Raw genomic sequence first — 16537 nt, 5'->3', positions numbered from 1 at the left:
TTAGGAAAGAGGGAAAAAAAAAAAAAAAAAAAAAAAAAGAAGAAGAAAAAGCCAAAAAAAAAGAAAAAAGCCAAAAAACCCCACAACACAATTAAAAAATTTCTATGCTTTGTCATTACAAAAAAAAAAAAAAAAGCATAAAAACAAGCTTTAACGCATGTCGAGTGCTGATTTCAAGCAGACATTGTTCTGACCTCGGGCAAAGGAAGTGACCTCTCACTGCTCTAGAAAACCGAAGAAGTTAAGGTTTGGAAAAAGGACAGGTCGCTGAAGGTTTGAAATGCGATTTTTTTTTTGTTTGTTTGATTATTTTTTTTCACTTCGTTCTTTTTTGTTTCTTTTGTCTTTTTTTTTTGTCTTTTTTTTTTTTTTTTTTTTTTTTTTTTCCCCGTGTACGGTAGGCACCAGTACAGGCACTGCATGCGACGGAAGTGGGGAGGAAAGAGGAAGGGATGGGGAAGGTTTTTTTAGGGGGGGAGGGGGACGGTCAATAGGCGTTATTTCTGTCCGCTGATGGACTGCGATATAGAGCGGGGTGGGATCATATCCAAAAGGTATTCCCGCTGCCGGTCCGCCAAACTCGACGCTTTGTGGCCTCCGATCCCGGCATTCAGGTAAGCGATGTTAACACCTGGGGAGGGGAGAGAAAAGCAGGTGGGGACCCCCTCCAACACACTTCTGCCTTGGGAGGTTTTGTCACCCAGCGAGCCTGGACCCTCCTAAGAAGCGGTAATTTAACCCAAACCCACCCTCCGAAATCCACGGGGGTCTGCGGACGGAGGGAGGGAAGCACCACACCGGCCATCAGCCTGCGCCGGTGGCCGTACACCCTCCCTCTCACCCAAAAAACCAGGCACAGACTGACCCGTCCCGCTTTCCGTCTTGCCCCAAACCCCGTCCCTCCCCGTGCTCCGGCGCGGCCGTGGGACAGTACCTGGCATGCCGAGGAGACCGCCCGCCACGGAGAGCTGGGGTGCCTGCGCAAAGTTGGAAAGCATGGAGCGGGCAGAGGTGGGGATGCCACGCTGCAAAGTGCTCTGGGGCTGCGGAGCCTGAAGAAGAGGAGAAGAAAGATGGTAGGAAGGCACCGGGATCGCCCGGGCAGGGTGGAATCAGTCGCTGCTGGAGCTGCAGCTGGTGGGGGAAGAATCAGTCGTGGTTTTTGGCCGGTACGTGGAAAACACAGTGCGTACATCACTCTCATAGAGGGATGTAATCGGGCAGCGAGTCCGGGCTGTGCTGCAGGTTTCCGGATGGCACGGGATCGATGGGAGGGATCCGAGGGGAAAGGGTGGGAAAGGAGACCAGCAGCAGCTTACGGTCTCCGCTGGCACAAGGAAACGGGGTGCGGGAGACTGGGGGGTAAAAACAACCCTACGGTCCCTGGGAAAAAGGGCAGCCAGAGCCCAAAGCTGCGGTAAGAGAGAAGGGCAGCGGGATGCTCACACCTCCCTCCTCCTCCTCGGGGAGCGTGGCCAACCCCGCTCCAAACCTCTGGGCTACAAGCGCGGGGACGCACGTTCCCGCTCGACCGGGAGCCCCATGCCGGAGTTAGGAAAGAAAAAATGCCGCTCACCTGCCGGAGCGTGTGGTGCCGCATGATGTTCTCCTGTTTGCTGACACTGGAGACGGCAGGAGCTGCGGTGGGGGACAAAGCTGCCTGCTGCTGTAGCCTCTGCTCAATCTCCTGCGGGGAAGAACCAGAAGCATCCTCAGAGGCGCAACGCCGTCCGATTAGACCTCACCTCCCCAATGAGACGCGACAGGTCCCAGCTGACCCCTCCGGTGCCACAAACAGGGCACGCCGGGGCTCACGCCGACACTGACCACGGCAGGCGGCTTTCCCGGAGAGAGGGGAAGCAGATCCCCTCTCCCCACGCTCCCCAGTCGCTGCTTGATTTGAAAACCACCGAAAACCCAGCTGCTTTCCCGAGGTGTTACTGGAACCGCAGTCTTGCCGCAGCCAACACAAACAGCTGTTCTATCTCTGCACCCACTTGTTACCGACAGCCCAAAGGCTCTTTTTGCTTCGAAAAAGGCATGTCCCATTTGTCAGCAGCCAGATTCCACTTCATATTTAGTTTTTTTTGGGAGGGAGGTTACAGTCCTCTAAGGATGATTCCTGTTTATTTTACCCCAGGGCCTCTAAACATGTTCTCCAATACTGATTTATCACAAGAATTTAGCAAACTCCCCCCCTCTTCCACACAAAACCGAGAAGGTAGCAAGCAGTTTAACAACTTCCCGCACCGTGTTGCAGGAAAGTCAGTGGCAAAACGGTGGAAGGAAGGCGGCTGTGCTCCAGCTACAAATCCAGGTGGAAAACAACGCACAAAGGGAGAGGAGCAGCCGCTCCGGAGTACTCTGCACGCTCAGCACCAGCTTTTCGCCGTTAGAAGCTCCACACTCTGAGCTGGGCACCCCCATGAGGTGAGCATCCCCACGGAAAAGCCAAATTCCTCAAGCTCACACGTGGGGAATCCCGACTGACCTACCGAAAAGCCGGGCGGCCGGAGACGTGCAAAGGGATCAGGGGGTCCTGGAGCAAACACGCCCCACCGGCGCAGCTCGCGGAAGGCCCATGTACTTGCCTGCTCCTGCTGCAAAGCTTTCACAAAGGCGTTCTTCAGTCGGTTGGTGTGTTCTGCCTTCAGCGCCTTCTTCTGATTGGAAGTCATGCATTGCTCGCACAAGATCTTCCCGTTTTTCTCCTGCTTCCAGTGAGGGGTGAAGTCGGTGCGGCACTGGGCACAGACGAAGGGCTCCACACGCAGTAGGGACGCGCAGCTTTTCCCTGGGAGTCACCAAAAAGAGGAGTTAGGTGAGAAAACAAGACAGCCCGTCCCGTGCTCTCGCATCGCCTCCTCCATCCCGGGCATGAGAGCAACGGGGTCCTGCGCACACCGTCAGAGCGGAAGGGAAGATCCCAGCAAATAAATGGGAGTTTCAGGACAGCATCGCATCAAAGCCCAACCCTACTCCAGGCAAGAGTTGAGCGTCCCGGGAGAGACACAGGAGAAATCCTGCCCCAGGGACAGACCAACCTGGCGGTGCTGGGACCAGCTCTACAAGGCTATAAAAATCTGAGGGTCTCGGTTGAGTCAGGCGAGCCAGCGACGCACCGCAGCTCCACTGTGCCGAGCACACACTGGAAGAGCACAGGCTCGATGCCGTCCAACTGGGAGGTAACAACCCAGAGGGATCGGCGAGGTGGGAGCTAAAAACTCCACAATCCCGCAGGGATGGGACCCTGGGCGGTCACAGCTCCGAGGATTTTACACCTCAGCTCCCAAACATTTATTCAGGGAAGGGCCTGGCTCCGTGCCCACGGGGTCGGCACGCAGCTCCCCTAATGCCCAGGCTCTGCCCTCCCCTCCGCTGCAGGCAGCCGCAGCAAGAAGGAGCGGAGTCCAGGGCTGGGGAAGACCAGAAACCATTCTCTCGTAGCCTTGCAAACCACAGATTTTGGCTTTTTTGCTTAAAAAAAAAAAAAAAAGTAGGAAATGGCAGGCGGGTGCACTGTATGGCGGCAGTCGAGGAAAGCTGCAGCCCCCCCAGGCTCACCTTGACTGTCGATAACGCTCTGCACCACCTCCTCCAGCCCCACCATGTAGATGAACTCGCTGTTGGCCGCGCTGGGCAAGAAATGCAGCAGGGGAGCGGGCGGTTTGGGGGGTGGGATCTCCAGCAGCGTCTTTTCCAGCTGCTTGCGGAGGGCAAGCTTGGCGGCTGCCTGGGAGTTGGCGGCGTCGTTCAGAGCACTGGGGCTGGGGAGCGGAGACGACACCCTATTCACAGTGCCAGGCTGGATGTGAGAGGCAAGGTTCATATAGATGGCTGAAGATGACGTACGCTGGCAAGGAACAGAAGAACTTGATTGCTGGAGAGGAAGAGGAGATGGGGATTAATACAGAAAATTAATACAGTCCCCGACTACAGCTCAGCCCCTAAACGGGCCCTGGATGAGGCAGATCGCCTTCTCACAACCCTCCCTCTGTCTGCAAACGTTCCCAAAAGGACCTGGGGAGACGGGAGCTGTGCTGAGACTCAGGAGCACGGAGCTCGTGTCGGTCCCAAGGATAAAGCAGCGCCGGTGCTGAGGAGACTCTGCTGCACCGGAATCAGCAGGAGGTGTCTGAGCCCCTGCGATAAAGCCATCGGCAGCGCTGATGCGAAGGAGCCTCCGGTGCACGGCAATCCGCAGGAGGAGTCTCAGCATCCAGAGCAGCCCGGGGACTTCTGCAGGGGAGGGAACGCGTGCGCAGGGTCCGGCCTCGGGACCCGGCACGGCCTCGCTGAGCGTAGGCAGCGCCGAGCGCCGTGATTCACGCGCCGCCAGCACCATCGCTCACTGTCGAGTTCTGCTCCTCCACCTCTTGCTTCGCTGATCTGGCGGGCGCCCAGGCAGCGTTCCCGCTGCCAGATGGTGTCCGTCCCCTCCCACACAGGTGCTCCGAATGTGCCAATTCCCTCCTCTTCCATTTCCAGCAGCTTTCTTCTGCATCCTCCCTTCATTTGGATGCGCAGTCCCTCCTGGCACGTGACGGGTAGCAACGCACAAAGACTTCTGCTGACCTGAGGACGCGGCTTCCGCAGCCTTTTGTGATAAGAAGCTGTCGGTGTACAACCTATTTAAGCGCAGGCAGAGCTGCTGCCAGCCTCTCACCCAGGGTAGGAACACTTCCAGGAGTGCAAAGGGGAAAATCCCAAACCGTAACAAACCCTTCTCAGCGATTCAAACGGGGTCAGCTACCAAAACTTGGGGGACACTGTTGGGTCGACTGAGAATAACACACCAAAGATCAATCAGTTTGCCCCCGTTTTCCTTTTTTAAGCTTGCTCACACTTCACTGATTGGGGGAAAAAAAAGGCAGAGAACTGAGTTCATCCCAAACCAGTTAGTCCAATGAAGGTCCAGGAAAATTAACGGCAGAGCTGATCAAGGATAACTCATGCAGGTTTAAATAGATGATGAATTAGCAGCAATGAACTTACAACTCTTCTGTAAGAGTAGTTGGGGTCAGGTTTTTTTATCAAATTAGGTTTGTTTGACGGTTGTTCAGGCGCGTGACTTTCAGATTGTTGTGTAATCACGTTTATCATTTACAAATTTGTACCATACTATCGTCAGGACAGCCTAAATGGCTTAAGAACTGGCGACAAACCCTAAAATGAATTACCAGGGGTCGTTAACCTGGGCCTGCGCACACCCCGAGCACCTCAGCCAAGCGTCGCAGTCTGGGACGAGGGACAGAGACTGCACCACAGCGCGGGAGACGCAGCCCAGGAGCCAGGAGAAAGGTTTCATTGCTTTATACAGCACCAGTGCTACACCTGGAAAGCGTTATTTCCCCCCCCATCTCCATTTCCAGTCTTCATGGAAATCTTTACGCTCTTCCAGAAGTAAAACGAATGGGTTTATTAAGCGTCGTCGACTGCAGGGAGCTCGCTGCGCTCTTCCAGCAGAGAGAAGCAGAAGAGAAGCACACGCGAGCGCTTGCTTGCTACTGACTGCGGGAAGAAGAACCAGTCCTGCTCACAAACCAGTCCCCCCACTCCACTGGGGTGTCTTCGCGTCGCCATCATCCAGCACTGCCCGGATGAACCAGCGCTTTGGCAGCTGGCAGCTCTGAATAGGAACCTTTAAAATCGTTTATTTATCATTTCCCTTCTTCCACGCAGATCAAGAACGTCCATCTTCGTCTGCGCTTGGGATACATTTCCACCTGCAAACTTCGCTCCGACGTCACACTGAGCTCCCAGCACCTCCGTGGCGTTAATCAGACTTGTTAAGGCACCTTCTTGTTTTCCCTTCTCGCTAACCCCACCACGTGTATGCCCAAAACTCGGCCACAGACCAGTAACCTACCGGTTGGTAGTTGATGGCTGGATTCATGCTTGGAGTTGTAGTGCGGATGAGACCAGGTTTAGGAGGAACCCGCTGCCCTTGTAACTGGGCAGGGTTCGGAGCAATCACGCGCTGCGACATAAGCATATGGGGCAGAGTCGTATTTGTGGCAGACCTAATGACACTGTGACCCTGTGGAGAAAGGAAAGAAGAAATAAATTAAAAGAAAAGGACTTAAGGCAAACCAGAATTTGTGGTCCCCCGCTCAGGCTCTGCAACAGCAGAGCATTTCCGCTTATCTGTAATTCCGGTTAACTTCTAACACAAGACACTGCTCAAAGAACTTAACTTTTCCTCTAACTGTCCTTTCTTTTAAATAATCACAGCCATTTTGCCTGGAGGGAGGATGTCTCAAGTTAACATACTCCTATTTTCTGCAGAGAGGCTGGAATCGTACCAGAGTCAAGAAAAGGGGTAGTGAACTCACGGAGCGACCGCTTGTCAGGAGCCAGCCAGCTCAGCGGGAAGAAGACGGAACTCCAGGATCTAGGCTGGGATGTTTTGGAAAGGTAATTTTCAAGGCACACATTTGTGGCCTACTTTTGCATTAAAAACAACCGCGTCCATTTGATCAATATGGAAAAATACAAGGGGAAAAGAGTGGATTAAAGAAAAAAAAAAAAAAAGAAAAAAAAAGGAGGCTGTTTGCCAGCTGCATGGAGCAATTAAAACCAGAATTCACACCGGTTCAAAGTGAAACGGTTACGAGAGTCCTGACTAACAGGGAGACGGGTGTTCGCCTGTGGCGCAGGAATGCAGAGGCGTGTTACAAACCTCAACCCCGAGAAGTCAGAAACACGAGACCGCGATTGGAAAGACCTGAGCCGGGGCTCGACCTGCCCGGGCTTCTCCTAATCACAGCAAGGTCTTCGTGTCTCCGCAGCACCGCCGCAACGGTTCCAAGGGGGGAAGACAGGTAGAAGGGCTCAATTTTTTTTTAATCAGAGACGATCTTAGAACATTAAACACCTCCTGTCCGACAACCCTTTTCTCCCCCGTCCTCCTCCTCTCTTTTTTTTTTTGTTCTAGATGAGGTTCTTCGCTGTCACACATAAGAAAAGCTTCACAAAGACCGTGCAAACAATGCGTTTCCTCTTCTCCCGAAGCCCATTTCCTTTACCAGCCCGATCCCACTGCGAAGTCACAATAGACTTGACCCCAAATCGTTGCCATAGCAAAGAAAACAAATGCCACAAACAAAGAAGATGGTTAACGGAGGGAGTAAATGATCAGCAAGATTGAAATGAAAGTCTTTTGGCAAAAGCAGGAGGGAAAACTACAGGCAGAGAGACACGCTGGAGGATCACCTCCGTCCTCGTCCCATACACCATCTTCCCGGCACCCGGGTTCACAACCGCATCGCTAGGATGTTCTAATATATTATCAAAGAAATGTAACCGGCAGCCTCCTGCCGAAAGGAGAGATCCATTCCCCGAGGCTGCAGAGCTCAGGGAAGAGGAACACTTGGGGAGGGGGAAGAACGTGCCCCACGGTGGCAGGGGACCCCGAACCCTGCTGCAGAGCTGGACCGAGCCCCAGGAAAGAAACCCCCATCGCCCGTCAGCGTCATCACCCCCGTTCCACACACGCAGGCCGAGCGCCCTCCTTCCAGTGAGCTCATCCCCTTGGCTTCTTGTTTACCCCTGCAACATTAAACAATGGTGTCATCTAGAATTAGCATTCTTCCAGCGCACAGGCGGAAAGGTAGCCGAGTCAGGCGACACCCCGCTCTGCCTATAGAGCTTTCCCAAAGAAGGTCAACATTTCAATTCCCTGGTTTGTTTGCATTTTTTCTTCACCCTCGTCCTCTGACCCTTCCGCACCGTTTCAAAAAGCAGCTCTGCTGACTCCCCATTCCTTCCAGGTAGGCGCAAACGAGTGGTTTTCTCCCTGCAGCCCCAGAACTTGCATTACCAAGCAGCAGGCAACTTTCTTCAGGGCCACCACATCTAAATTCAGCTCCTTCCGCCTCACACGACCCGGAATCATCGGCTGGACCAACCTCCAGCCCTCCCTGCTGAAAAATCGGCCGCTTCTGAAGCAGCAGAGCACCCAGACCCTGCACATCGTGCAAGGGGACAAGAGCTGGGACAGGCACGAAGAGTTCTGGAGACGGCTCAGTCTCTGCTGACCACCTTCAGAGACAACCTTGTCTGCAGAAACACCTTCCCAGACTGCAGAGAGACCTTCCCAGACTGCAGAGAGACCTTCCCAGACCACCTGTGGGACACCAGACTGTTCTACTCACGGCGCTGAGAACTGCCAGAGTGTTATCTGTCTCTTGGAAAAAGCATCTCAAGTCGGGCAGAGACAAACGCGCGGCGTTGCTTTTGCACCAAGCCAAATTATACTCTTTTGCACAGAAAACGGGCGTCAGGATATCTCACCTGTAATGTCCTTAAGTTCTGAGGCTCAACCCCCTGAGCTCCAGGCCTGGAGGGAAGCTTGGACAGTCCCTGCTGTCCCACGTGAGCAGGAGATGGCTGGACAATAGACGCTGCATTCTGGACAACTGGAGTCTAGATTGAGAGAAAATGAGAACCGGCATCAGTGTACGGCGCTGTGAAAGGAAATCCACCAACAGACCCGCCGCGGAGCAAACCTCCTCGATGCTACACCAAATACTAATAATCCTTCAGAGCTGCACAGATTTATCTTCTCAGCTGGCCCCGAAGGCAGCACGCTCGGTAGGACGGGCCGTGGGTTTGCTACAGACACACTTGGGTAAGAAATACCACACAGGAGGACAAATGTGGAGCAAAGGAAAGTCCAAGAGCAGAGCAAGTCTTTGTGTTTGCCCGTTAACAGACTTCTGCGAGGCCAAGCACCTTCCCCTTATCCATCCCAGCCCCAAACGATGCTGCTCGGAGCTTCACCTTCTGTACCACGTTCTCCTTTTGCAGCTGACTTTGCCTCAGTTTCTTCAGCAACACAAGCCTGGCCTCCTCCAGCCGTAGCTCATCCCGAAGCTGCTTGATCAGCTGCTGTCGCTCCTCTATGCTTTTACCCTACAAAAAGGCATAAAAATCAGTCAAAACTCAAAAAGCTGAAACCTGCTGCCTGCACTTTGGTGGCAAGAGAGTGTGAGGAAGCTTTAATACAAGCAAGAACTTGTAGCACGGACAACCAAAGGGGTGAGATCGTTACGCCCAGAAGTTACCGCAGCGCTCAGAAACCCTCTTAACTCCCAAATCCTTCACAAAAGGAGCAGACCCCCCCCAACCTTTGCAGCGTATCGGCTCTCCGCTGGAGCAGCCGAGAAACTCCTTACCTTAAACATTTCAAGATTTGCTGCCTTAAGTCTTTCCTCCATACGAGAGCTGGAACGGGGACTGGATGCCTCATTATCGGAGAGGACAATTATATCTGGCGAAGGGGTTAATCGTCCCCTGTCCTGGTCGCTGCGTAACAGAAGGGAGGAGAAAAAAATAACAAAAGACTGAGCCACAACACGGAGACGTGGGCAGCAAATCTGGGAGCGGGACAACACACCCCACCCCGTCCACCACGGATGCGACCGGAGCTCGGCACCGCTCTCCACGGCTGCAGAGCCGAGGAACGGGAGGGAGCGGACCGCCGGCTTCAGGATAGAAACATCCCCCGCTCGCAGGAGGGAAAAAAAACTCGCTCCCAAAAGGTTTTCTTCGCCAGGGTGAAAGGTGGGTTGTTTTAAGCGCAAGGTAAGCAAACACGTGATGCAAACCCTATCTGCGAGAGGAGCAGTCGGGTGTAAATAACGAGCCATATAGTAATTAAACAGGGAGACACAACCGTAGCCAGGTGCTGAGAGGAGAGGGAACAGGGGTCGATCAGCACGACGCTGGAGATGAGAACGGGCTAAGTCCCCCAGTTAACACAAATGTAAATACTCCAAGCCTATCTCAACACAAATCTATTTTAAAAGGTCACTCCGTAAAGGAAAATCTGAATAAATACCCGGCGTAGAATCAAAAGATCCAATTGAACCGTGACCTAGAAATCAGCAAACAAAAGGAGCAGCAGCAACAACAGCCCGTCACTGGGGGGGGAAAAAAAAAAAAAATTAAAAATAAAAAATAAAAATCAATGCTATAATCCAGCGGTATCCAAGCACCGCACCGTTCGTGGGGGCATCAGAGTAAGGAGACACTAATAAAAGCCCTTTGCCATCACCGGTTTGATGTAACGGTGCTTGGAGAGCCTCGGAAAAACGCTAAATAGTCCAGAGCGAAGCAGCACGAGCAGCGCGGTTATAACGGTGCCGGGCACGCTGCCACCAAGGCAGACAGACTTATCGCTCTCGGACTCCCTGGAAGGTCTTTGGTGTGAGGCTGCGGCGGGGGGAGGAGGAGATACACAGATTATTTTATCCAAAACTTTTAGCTTTGAGCAGGCAGGAGGAAGCACGGAGCCCAGTCCCAGCTCCCAGGCTCGGCCGCTCCGAGGGCGGCGGGTCCGGAGAGGATGCTCGGAGCAGGGCACTGGCTCGCGACGGGTTTTGCCTTCGGTAGCTTTGTCTCCCAAATATTACAGCTGCTTCTGTGGGCATTTCAAAGCGCCAGTGCTGCGAAGCAGCCGTCGCACCTCCGCTGCAAACCCCATCGCTCACAGAGTCTGGAGGTCACTCTTCAGCTGGAGAAACGCCCCCAGCAGCGTGGCTCCAAACCATCAAATAAAAATAAAGAAATCAAAGCCATGGAAGCTCTTGGCTCTGCCCAAAGGTGCCGGGACACAGCTCTGCGCCGTATTTGCGGGTGCATTATTTCACAGCCCTCAATAACCTCTTTGTGGGCCATCACACACTTTAGGCATCAAACGAACGCGGTATCTGCTGATCAACGGGTATCTTGTTCTTGCAGATCGCCTCTCAGTATCCCACGGATGCTGCGTGCGGGACCCACCCCCGGGGTTTTCCAGCTGCTGCTCCCTCTCCGGAGCGGAGGAGGAGGTTTCTCAGGTCGCCGGTGGCAGGAGGGTTTCCAGCTGGGGCTGAGTTTGTGGTCTGTCCCAGCAGCGCCGTCGGCAGAGAAGGTCCAGAGCATCCTATTGAGATAAAGTCAGCCCGAACCCGTCCAGGCCAACCCACCTGCATCCGAGGAGTTTTACATTTAGCCGCCCAAGAGCTTTTGGATGAGTCTTCGCCAGCTCATGAGCAGCCCATAGCCCTCCCACGGCATTTTATCCGGCTTCTGCTGCGAGCTGCCCAAGGTGTCTATCTCCAAACTATCAGGTAGGGCATGTCTATACACAAAACCACGCGGGAATCAACACATCCTCGCAAGGAAGCGGGTATCCCGGGTCAACTCGCAGCCACCGTTCCCCAAACGGAGTTTCAAAAGTCAACAAATACCGTGAGGACCAAGTGTTCGGACAGGAGGCTCTCCGCTATGCATAGGACTGCGTGTTAAAAATAAAACAGGTTTTGGCAGAGGGTCTCTTCCCCCATCAGCATCAGGGCTGCTCGCGCGGACCCCGCAGGCACCAAAACCACGGCCCTTATTTCGCTGCGAGTCCCCGGATGCGCTCGCTTTGAGTAACGGCATCCCAAACTCACAGACCGGAGGGACTGAAGGCAATCAAGCATTGAGCGCAACAGGTTTTCTCGCTCCTTTTGCATCTTCAGCCACAGCTCCGGGCACGGCCGGAGTAATACAGCATCGGAATTTGGTTCAGGATTTTCCTAAACGCGGGCTGTCGTTATGGCTGCTGGTGATTATTTTGCACAAGCATCCAGATACGTCCAGGCTGTTTTATTTACATTCCATCGAGGGGAAAAAGCAAAGCCAGTCTCAAGACCAGACAGGGGAAAACAGGGCCATCTGCAAAGAATTGCTGAATATGTCAGGGTTGTTTTATTTACTTTTGTCGAGGCAAGAGCGTAATTACAACAAAACTACTGGAAGAAGAGCTACGCCGACGGCGCAGGAGGCAGGCAGAGGTGAGAAGATGCCGAGCGTATTCCCAAGCAAACTCCAGCTTAGCCACCCCTTATCAGCTGGTTCGGAAAGATAAACACCCTTTTGCCTTATTTCTCTTGCTAGACATTTTTTCGCACTCATTTTTTCGCACTCAATGATTTCAAAATTTTTCTACCTCTCTTTTTAGGGCTGATTTCTTTTCGTTCACAGTGCTCATGTCCGATGCTGGTACCTAACCGGATTCCCTGCATCTCACGCAACATTGACGCAACTCCACTGAGCGCGCAGCCCTCCGCAGCGCCCACCGGCTCTTCGGGTGGAAGATGACCTGCACGGTACCTTACCCAGAGCAGTGGTTACTCCTACAGCATTTAACACCTCGAGAGCTTAAACTCATTTGCTGAGTGGCTGAGTATTCCCCATGTCGGCTCACCCACAGGGCTTTTTGGGGGAGAATTGTGTTTTCAGAGGTGCAACACCCCAAAGATGCACTCGGAGCAGGACACGAGTAAACCCCAGGCACCTACAAAGGGTGTTGCTTGTATCCGAAAGCTCCCACAGCATAGATAAAACCCTGTGGCACATGATAATAACACCTCTGCCTCACCGCATGAACTTCTTCAGATTTTACAGGAGGCTGAACCAGCGGCAGAGGTGACTGGGCGAGATTTAAGCCACATATATTGTCACTAAAGAAAAATAATCCAGGTGGTTTTCTCCTTTTCCCACCTCCAGCACTCCAGGTCTGCTCACCACTTCTGACGCTCCGTAAGCCAGGGTGTGACAGATAAGAGAAGTGCCTACAAAGGCATCGATCTTTGTAATATTTACTACACTGACAGCACCCAGAAGGGGGTTGAATTGTTGAGATCCCCCGCCTTCAAATTCCCCATCCATCACCGGCGCGCCAGCCCCCGTTGGGACAGAAGCCCCCCAGAAGAACAGGCAGCACCCCCTCGTTATCCAAAAGCCACCACCGACACAAAAAGGCCCCGATACGACACATGCACGAAGACCAAACAATCTCGGTTTTCCTCAATCGCCATCCCGGTTCCTCGAGGAACAGGGAGAGCGAGAACAGAGAACGCTGGCAACACACATCCCGTCCCGAAGGGGCTCACCCTGCCCTGGACCTTCCTGCTCAAGCAGCCAAACCTCCCGTATGCGCACACACCAAGATGTACTCAACGAGCTGGGACACCAGCATCTATCTCCTGGCCCGTGAATGCAGCTCCTGTCGTCGCAGGCTGCAGCTCTGCATGGGAATTACCACCGCCTCCTTCAAACATGCTTCAACTGCAGACACCTGGTTGCTGAGGAAGGCGCAGTCATTCATCTGAGGCACCAACGAAATACAGACTCAGAATAGTTTTGGGTTGGAAGGGACCTTTAAAGGCCATCTAGTCCAAACCTACTGCCCCGGGCAGGGAAATCTCCAACTAGATCAGGTCCAATGCGGCCTCGAACACCTCCAGGGATGGGGCAGCCACAGCTTCTCGGGACAACCTGCCCCAGGGGATCACCAGCCAAGAATTTCTTCCTCGTATTCCATCTCAATCTCCCCTCTGTCAGTGTCAAAGCGTTCCCCCTCGTCCCACGGCTCCCCTCCCCGATCCAGAGTCCCCCCCCAGCTCTCCTGGAGCCCCTTTAGGCACTGGAAGGGGCTCTGAGCTCTCCCCTTTTCGCCTTCTCTTCTCCAGGCTGAACCCCCCCAACTCTCCCAGCCTGTCCTCCCAGCAGAGGGGCTCCAGCCCTCCCAGCATCTCCGGGGCCTCCTCTGGCCCCGCTCCACCAGGTCCATGTCTCTCCTGTGCTGAGGCCCCCGAGCTGGAGGCAGCACTGCAGGGGGGTCTCCCCAGAGCAGAGCAGAGCGCAGCAGAGGGGCACAATCCCCCCTCGCCCTGCTGGCCACGCTGCTGGGGATGCAGCCCGGGATGCCGGGGGCTCGCTGGGCTGCCAGCACACGTTGCCTGCTCATGTCCCCTTTTTCATCAACCAAAACATCACAGGAAGGTCTCAGCACTTTCCACCTACTTAAAACAGGACTCCTCCGTTCTGCTCCCCAACCTGTTAGCCAACCCTGCGCTGGCTCGGTATCCAAATCAAGCCAAAAATCAAAATCGTTAACATTTGTTTCCTTCTCCATCCCAAGCAAGTTGAAATAAGACCAGAGGCGGGATGCACCGGTGCTGCGCAGCACATGGGACGGGCTTTCACGTGCGACCCTCTCCCTCCAACTCTCCCACGCACAACCTGGCCGCAGGGTTTGGCTGCGGAAATTGAGCTGCCAGAGTTCACCGGTGATAAAAATCAGGTGTGTGCACGCACGCCGCACATACGGAGAGCGTGAGGAATGCCAAAGCTGCTCCTGGAAAACAAGACACAGCTCAACAGCACTCGATCGCTCCAGCAACTGCTCCTCATGAGCACTCTCAGGCTCAGCAGCAAAAAACCATTTAATTCTTCCTCGCGGAGGCACTAGCCTGGCCAGGGTCAGCTCCGAGAGCGACCGTCCGCACCACTTGCATCAGATCTGTCCTCCAGCTCAATAAAGGACTTTTGCTGCCATTTTTGTAGGTGCTAATAAAACGTCCTGGCTGGAGGGGAAGCCCTCCTCCTTCGCGCGCACCCGCTCTGCTCTGCCAGCCACCCGACGGTTCTAGCTTATAATACTAAACGTATGGATGGAGGAAAAAACGAAATCCATCTGGTTTTGGGGTGGAATAAGAAGGGCAGCAGAAGCAAAAACAATGAAAGACCAGTGCTGAATGCCTTCCAGATAAATGCTACTACTGGGAGAGCAGGCTCCGCTCCTCGGCGTTCAGCCAAAAGGACCTCGCAGACACCGGGAAGACTTCCCCCAAGGCCCCCAGGACCGCAAAATGTCGATTTAGTTTCTGACTTGGGTTCTCGCGTCTGGCAGAGCACGGGATTAACACCAGGCAAGCTACAGGCTGTAGTCATTTGGCACCTACCTTCTCCTCGCGCTCATATCCACCGGTTCATCGTTAATGTTTTCCTTCCCTGGCCTCCCTGCAGTCCTGCCATCCCCATGGGGCCTAAGGCTCCCATTCAGCTTTTCTTCGTAGACTTTCACCCCATCCTGTTTCACCGGGAGCTCGTGGGGCACCTCAATGCCCGAGAGGTCTTTCCTCTTCAGCAGTGCCAGCATCTTCAGGCGCTCCATCGCCTCATGTCCTTCCATTTTCAATCTCTTTGCCAGGACATCATCCCGATCGTCTGCTTGGTCCAAGCTCCGTTTCAAGAGGTTCAGGCGCAGAGCATCTTCCGTCATTCTGTCCATCCTGCGGGACAGAGGTTGACATAAGGACATAATCAGTACCACGGCAAACAGAAAACGACTGCGGCAGACCATGCTTAACTCCCCCGGGGCCGGCGGGGACCTCCGAGCCCAACCTCCCCCCTCGGGGAGCACCGACCTCCCACGCGCCGGCATGCGGTGACCTGCCGGCAGCACTGCTGCACGCTTTTAGTCCCGATCCTAAACCAGCCAAGCGGGGAGTTTCCCAAGCAGAAGGAACCGCACGCACCACATGGGCGACAGCACCCCCAAAACCCTTGAGAACGGGGGCACTATCCCTCCCTTCGGCATTAAAACACCCCCGGCTGCGACTCGACAAGATTTACTAGAACAGGGAGCCGGAAAACGCTCGAGTCGTCCAGGGACACAACGAGGGCAGCTTAGCTCCTTCTCACACCACGCGTGCCCAGCCTTCATTTTTGTTAAGGCTTCATTCACTGGCTTCGTGCTGCGGACTTTTGTTTTTTGAGGGGACCCGAGGCACGGTTTGAGCCCCCTGTTATCCGTACGACCGCCACGGCATGCCAAGTTTGGCCACAAGCTTCCAAAAATACAGAAAATTCCCTACCACATGGTTTTTTTCCTGCTCTTTCTACTTTCTCGGGCGAAGTCGGCGAGGAATGCGAGGCACCTTCTCACTCAAAAGGACAAAGGCACACACAAGAGCATCTCCACCCGCGCTTGCTCTCCATCTTCCCCAGCTGCCCCCCCGCCTCTCCTCCAGGTGCAAAAATGCCCCGTGGCAAACAGATGCAGCAAAAAAAACACAAACCAACAAGGGGAAGGAGCCGCAGAGCCCATCCCAACCCCATCTCTCTGCTCCCAGGCTGATAAGAAACTAGCTAACAACAACAACAAAAAAAAAAGCCAGGGGAGCTCCACCTGAAAACAAGGACAGACCAGCTCGGTGAGGTCTTTACCTACCGACACGTAGACTGGGGCTGAGGATGATGACAAAAAACCAGGCAATATATCAGAATTAAAATGTGGCCGTCTCAAGGACGCCGGTAAGTTTTTTCGCCCCGCACGGCAGCAGCTCGCAGGGGCTCCTTAAGAAGGTCTGCGTGCTCCGAGCTGGAAGATGAGGCCAAAGCGGCCAAATCTCGGGCACCTCTTGCTCCTCCACACTCGCTTCAGGTGGAGCTTCCTAAACTTGGCTCCAAGTCACTCACGAGATAAAGCTTCGCCGAGCCAAACTTCTGCCAGGAAACTGTTGTTCTGGCTCAGTTCTAAATCCCCTATAATTACACGTCTTCCGAAGCACAGCTGTCACCCAAGTTCAACTACAGCATCAAGGGGACGAAGTGTGCTAGAGAAACCGTACTCTCCAAAAAAAAAGAAAAAAAAGGGGTGCAGCCACGGCAGGCGGCAAGAAAACAAATGCAAATCTGCAATGCGATAGAAAAAGAA

The 16537-nt window shown here is 53.9% G+C and overlaps 1 protein-coding gene across 1 annotated transcript; it reads right to left on the bottom strand.

Moving 5' to 3' along the window:
* Positions 1-497: 497 nt before the first annotated feature.
* On the bottom strand, positions 498-15109 carry GATAD2B (GATA zinc finger domain containing 2B). The gene is made up of 10 exons (XM_009885556.1): positions 14781-15109; positions 9180-9309; positions 8785-8916; positions 8296-8427; positions 5870-6040; positions 3565-3880; positions 2592-2794; positions 1577-1687; positions 935-1052; positions 498-631 (listed from the first exon to the last, which is right to left on the bottom strand). Exons 1-10 carry the CDS (start codon positions 15107-15109, stop codon positions 498-500), a joined length of 1776 nt encoding a protein of 591 aa, XP_009883858.1.
* Positions 15110-16537: the final 1428 nt, after the last annotated feature.

This window comes from Charadrius vociferus, unplaced genomic scaffold (assembly GCF_000708025.1).
Source record: "Charadrius vociferus isolate BGI_N301 unplaced genomic scaffold, ASM70802v2 scaffold1250, whole genome shotgun sequence".
Classification (NCBI taxonomy): domain Eukaryota; kingdom Metazoa; phylum Chordata; class Aves; order Charadriiformes; family Charadriidae; genus Charadrius; species Charadrius vociferus.
Note: the sequence above shows the minus strand (reverse complement) of the source record. Positions and strands in the feature narration are given on the sequence as shown.